Source organism: Zosterops lateralis, assembly GCF_965231275.1.
Source record: "Zosterops lateralis genome assembly, chromosome: 16".
In the NCBI taxonomy this organism is placed as follows: domain Eukaryota; kingdom Metazoa; phylum Chordata; class Aves; order Passeriformes; family Zosteropidae; genus Zosterops; species Zosterops lateralis.
Window position 1 is genome coordinate 9,563,341 of NC_139776.1, and position 5,152 is coordinate 9,568,492.

Sequence of the window (5,152 nt, forward strand, 5' to 3'; positions counted from 1 at the left end):
AGAAGCTTGTCCACTGCCTGGAATGCCTCTGGTGGGATCTGTGGAGTCAGCAGGGCCCTGGTTTCCCTGCTCACACTGTGAGCACACACCCCATGGCCCCATGCAGCCAGGCAGGGCACAGAGATCCTTTGACATCCTTAAAACACAGACTGCCTTAGGCTAACCAGTAATATTGTTGTGTTTCTCCAACATACTCAGAAACACTTGCAAACACCTCTCTGTTCCAATACTTCCATGCTTGTACTGAAGCTGCAAAACTGACCACACTCTGAGACATAAAGGAGACAAGAGGAGACTGTGCTGTCGAGCAAGAGCCAGAACAAATAACTTCTGCCATGCTGTTGGCTCTACAACAAGCTTTAATACTCTGGAGTTACACACTTCTACCCACAGCTGCTTACAGGTATCTTGGGGTAAGCTTTAAAGCAGAAGAGTTGCTATAAATCCCTTTTGTCCTCCTAGCTTGATACTCCCTCTCCACCCAAATATTTTTCACCTCTGTTCTTAGAAAAGGGATTTACACATAACACAGAAGTTATTCGGGAATTCAGATGTGTGCAAGAGAAGTCATGCAACTGTGATTATTGTTCAGCAGGGGTTTTACCACGTCCTCAAAGAGAAAAAGCCAGTACAGGGCAGTAAGGTCTCCCTTCAGCCTGTGACAGGACAGACACCATCCCCTGCACCTCATGGAGCAGTGGGGGGAAATACCCATCTTGTTTTGAGTGCCCAAATCAAAACCCTGGAGAGTTGATCTGGTGGAAAGAATCAACAAAGTAAGCAGGTTTCCTTCCAGTTGCCATAAAAGAGTGCAGAAGTGTCCAGCATTCATCCTTTTTCCAGAATTTATCATTTCTCCCCAAATCCTGTGCCCTGTATTTACAAGTTCCTCAATCTCCCGACAGCCAGATCTGTGCCTGTGCCTTGGGGCAGAAGGGGACAGGAGTTATTCCAAATTACAGAGAAATTTCAACCTTGGAGATGCTGCCGAGCTCTTCCATGTCTCACAGGTGCAGGATGGAGCTGGGAGTTTCTGAGCTCCACACCGTGTATTCCTCACAGGTTTGGAGAATAGATCTGCAAGCCACACACTGCCACCACTTTTGTTGGGATCCTCACAGAGCTGCAGTTTATAAGTTCAGGCAAGTGACGATGAGGGGGATGCTGAGGATGGAAATGTTGGGAACGCGGGTCCAGGCAAAGCTTTGGGCCATGCTGGGGCTGCAGAGGTCAAACAAGCTGCCTTGAAATTTGGGGTTTCGGGACTCCCTTCTCAGCATCTCCCAGACAGCTGCTGCTTCCTTCTGGCACTTCCAGAGCACCGTCAGGGCACAGGTGTGGAATTCATCCCAATACCTGCAGCCATGGAGACACCACAATGTCAGTCCCTTTGCACTCGCACACTGCTGGACGCCAGGCAGAGCCTTGCTGCCCTGAGCCTGCCCTCTGAGCAGCAACAACCCTCGTGTTTTGTGCAAGTTGCCCAGACTATTCATCCCCTCCATCATCTGCCAGAGCATCTTGTCTAAAACTCCAAATCTCAAAACACTGAAATTATTTATTCCTTTTTTCCCCCCTTTTTCTCTGGAAGTCAATAAAATCCATTATTTTCCATCAACAAATGTTTAGCTGAGTATCTCACACAGGCTGCAAACAAAGGCTCAGCACATCTCATTCATCACTTTCTCCAAGCTTTCTCCAAGCAGAGTCAAGGGCAACTGGGAGCACAAAGCACAGAGAAGGACAAGAGCTCCCACAGACTGTCACAGCTTTTACTGAGGTACGGGCAGGGGCAGGAAGAGTTATTCACGGTGTTCTCATTAGAATCATTTCCATTTATCTGCTGGGTATTGCTTTCACAAGTAGAAGCTGCTCAGTGAAAGAGGCTTTTGGGGAGTACCAGAAGGAAAAGACAAAACAGGCAAAGACAACCCGTGGTCCTGCAGGAATAAAGTGGGAGCTGCTCTGCTGTCCTGTCCCACATGGGCTGGGCTGGGCACCACTCGCTGCAAGGTGGGAGACAGGAGTCTAGAGGACATGAGCAATTGCTCTGACACCTTCCCTGTGTCTGCCGGCACACCAGGCACACATGCCACCCATCAGGAAGGGGATGCAGCCCAGCTGGCTGAGAGGGGACACTGTGCACCTGAAGAGGACAGCACGGTGCTGTCTGAGTGCACTGTGCTGGAGATGACACTTTGTGCAGACAGGCAAACCTGAGCACTCTGCTTGCTTAGAGCTGGGGCTTACGTCAGAACGCCAGCTGTGAGGGAGTTCATTAAACTGAGTCACTGTGGCAGAATAAACGTCCCCAGATAATGAGAAAAGCTGGTGCCAACCCTGACAACCTCCAGGGCTCGCTCCCGATCTGCAGCAGCAGCAGGCGGCTCTGACAGGTAAGAGTTAAACCTGACCCATGTCTTCAGGCAAAACAAGCTCGGGGAAGGTGGAGGGAAATGGCAGCTCCGGCCTGGATCTGCTTTCACCTGGGATGGCAGTTCCCAGCGGCTCACCCTTCACAGCCCATCTGCTCAGGCAGGCAGGCTGCTGGTGAGCCCGGCCAGCTCTGGGGCAGCGCTGCACACCGAGCTGAGACACCAGCAGCCCCCACAGCAGCTCCTGGCTCCCTGTCTATCCCTCACACACCCTCCTGGAGAGGAGACCATGGCCCCAGAAATGCAAGCAGCAGTGGATAAGGCTGAGCATTAAAGGCAAATAATTCAGGAATATTTCCTGGCAGGAAGCTTCTGGCTGGGGAAGATCCCAGGACCTGTCCAGCGATGGTCTGTGCCTCTGAGCTGTAAGAAAAACTCAGCTCACACATTTCACAAGAGCTCCAGCAAAGGAGACGCTCCTCCAGCCAGCAGCAGCATGGGCTGGGCTGACTTCTTGGGTGTTTTCTAATATCAAGAAGCCTCCTTTAAAAAAAAACCCAAACAACCCAAAAAGTATTAATTCTGTCCAAAGCAGAGCAGTTCTCATTTCAGCCCACCCACAGGCAAGCCCCAGAGAGGCTGTTCATCCTGATCCAGGCTGTCTCCTGGAGAAGGGGGAATACAAAGCAGGTCACAGCCTGCAGGGTGGTTTCCAGCAGCTCAGAAAGCGTGACCCCAGGGCACTCAGCCCTCCACCTTGCTCTGCCAGGTTTCCACCGCCCCCAGGTGCGTGGGTTTTCCCTTCACTGCTGTCTGCATTACCTTGTAACTCCTGTTCACTCCTCACAGCTCACTCAGGAGATGTAAAGCTGCCTCCATTTAGCTCTGCAAACATTTTACATCCACCTTGCTGCTTCTGCTCATCTGCTTTTTAAGCAGATCTTTCCCCAAACCTGCCCAACACCATCCCTCACTACCCAGCTCTTCTTCGGTTCTGTTAAAGTAAACATCCTCCCAATATCGTCATCTCAGGGCATCGCTACAAACTCGGACAAACCACCGCTGGGACAAATTCAAGCCTGAAGGATGAAGGGTCTAGACAGGGAGGGAGAAAGCTCATTTTGGGCAGCAGTGGTGCCCGGTGCAGGCTGCTCCCGGCAGCGCTGGGCACTGGGGCAGAGCACGGCCTGGAACCTGGGGTCCAGGGGCGATTTTCCTGGCGTGCAGAGCTGGTCGGGTCCCTCCAGCCCCGCTCCTCCTGGCTGCAGGTATGTGGGGTCTGATGGGACCAGGGCTGGGGGCTGGAGCTGCTGCCAAGGACCAGGGATACAAACTCCGGTGGGAGACAGGGAGGAGATGGATGGATGGACAGAGAAAAGTTCACTGGGTCTGTCTGAAACCGGAGTGAGGTGTGGAGCACATGTGTGTGTGCAGGCACGACGGGACTCAGGAGGGCAGGAGACTGCAGATGGGCAATGCCAAAAGCCAGGCTGGCCATGCACCGTACTCACCTGCAGACTCGGCGCAGCCCCTGCAGCTCGATGCCCTCCTCCTCCTCGTACGTGGCCATGCTGTCCCCCAGCTTGAGGACGCAGTCCGAGAGGCCCCGGTAAGCGTCGGCGCAGGCGGGTCCCGCTGCCAGCAGCCCGGCCAGGTGCCCTGCCGGTACCGGGAGCCGAAGTGAGCCCCGGCACCTCTGGGGACAGAGTGCACCTCCGCCCCGCGGTGTCCCGGCTCGGCGAGCGACCCCTTCCATGCACGGACAGCCTCGACCCCCCGCCGCCCCCCGGCTGTGCCCGGCGTTGTCGGGGTTTGCTCAGATCCCGGCGGACACGGGCGACCCGAGCCCAGTGAGCCCAGGCTGCCATCCCGACACCGGCACCCCCGGCCCGGGGCGGGGACAGTGACCGGCGGGGGACAGTGACTGGCAGCGGGACCCGCCGGGGGGAGCCGCGCGGACCCGGCCCGGGCGAGGGGAGAGAGGGAGGGAGGGAAGAAGGGAACACCTCAACACCTCATCGCATCGCCCCCTCCCCACGGACATCCCAGACACCGCCCGCTCCCCCCGCCCCGACCCCGCCCGGGCATCCCCTCACCCAGGGCGAGGAGCAGCACGGCCGGGCCCCGCCGCTGCCCCATCCCTCCGCTGGGCTCGGGCTCCAGCCCAGCTCTCGCTGCCGGTGCCGGTGCCGGTGCCCGCACTGCCGGGGCCGCCAGCGCTCCCCTCCCTCCCGCCTCCGCGGGGAGGGCACCCGTCCCCAGTCGCCGCTAATGAGCGGCTCCGGCCGCGCTAATTAAGGAAGGGGCTGGGCCGAGGCTAAGGAGCGGCCAGGAGCACCCCCGGCCCCCCAGCCCGCAGCCCCGGGATCCCGCATCTCTCCGCATCACATCCCGCCGGGACTCCCTGCCAGCACCCACCGCTGCCCACGCTCTGCATCCGCCCCCAGGCACCAGCGCCCACGGCGCCCCGGTACCAGCATCCTCACCCCAAAACCCCCACCCCTGCCCAGCACAGCCTCTGCTGCCCACTCCAGGCGTGACACGAGCCGGGGACACGGGACAGTGCCCGCTGCCAGCAGCAGGATTCTGGGCAGGGCAAGGATCACTTTGCTTGGCTTGAGTCTCTTTAATAGCACAGGAGAACACAATGAAGGGTGGGAAGCAAAGCTCAGAGTGTGTGAAGGGTCAAAGCCTTAACTATCAGCATCTACAGCTCCAAAACCTTCTGCCCAGACCCTGGCTTCAGCAATTCCTAAGTCTGCATGACCTTTGTGGCA

General features: G+C 56.9%; 1 protein-coding gene across 1 annotated transcript; it reads right to left on the reverse strand.

Annotated features, from left to right (window-relative positions):
• Positions 1 to 312: 312 nt before the first annotated feature.
• On the reverse strand, positions 313 to 4,514 carry LOC310916139 (neuritin-like; the record flags this gene model as incomplete). Its single annotated transcript, XM_083873444.1, has 3 exons — positions 313 to 1,356; positions 3,887 to 4,034; positions 4,472 to 4,514. The coding sequence occupies 3 exons, from the start codon at positions 4,512 to 4,514 to the stop codon at positions 1,131 to 1,133; spliced, it is 417 nt and encodes a 138-aa protein (XP_083729570.1). The 3' UTR covers positions 313 to 1,130.
• Between the last annotated feature and the right edge of the window lie 638 nt (positions 4,515 to 5,152).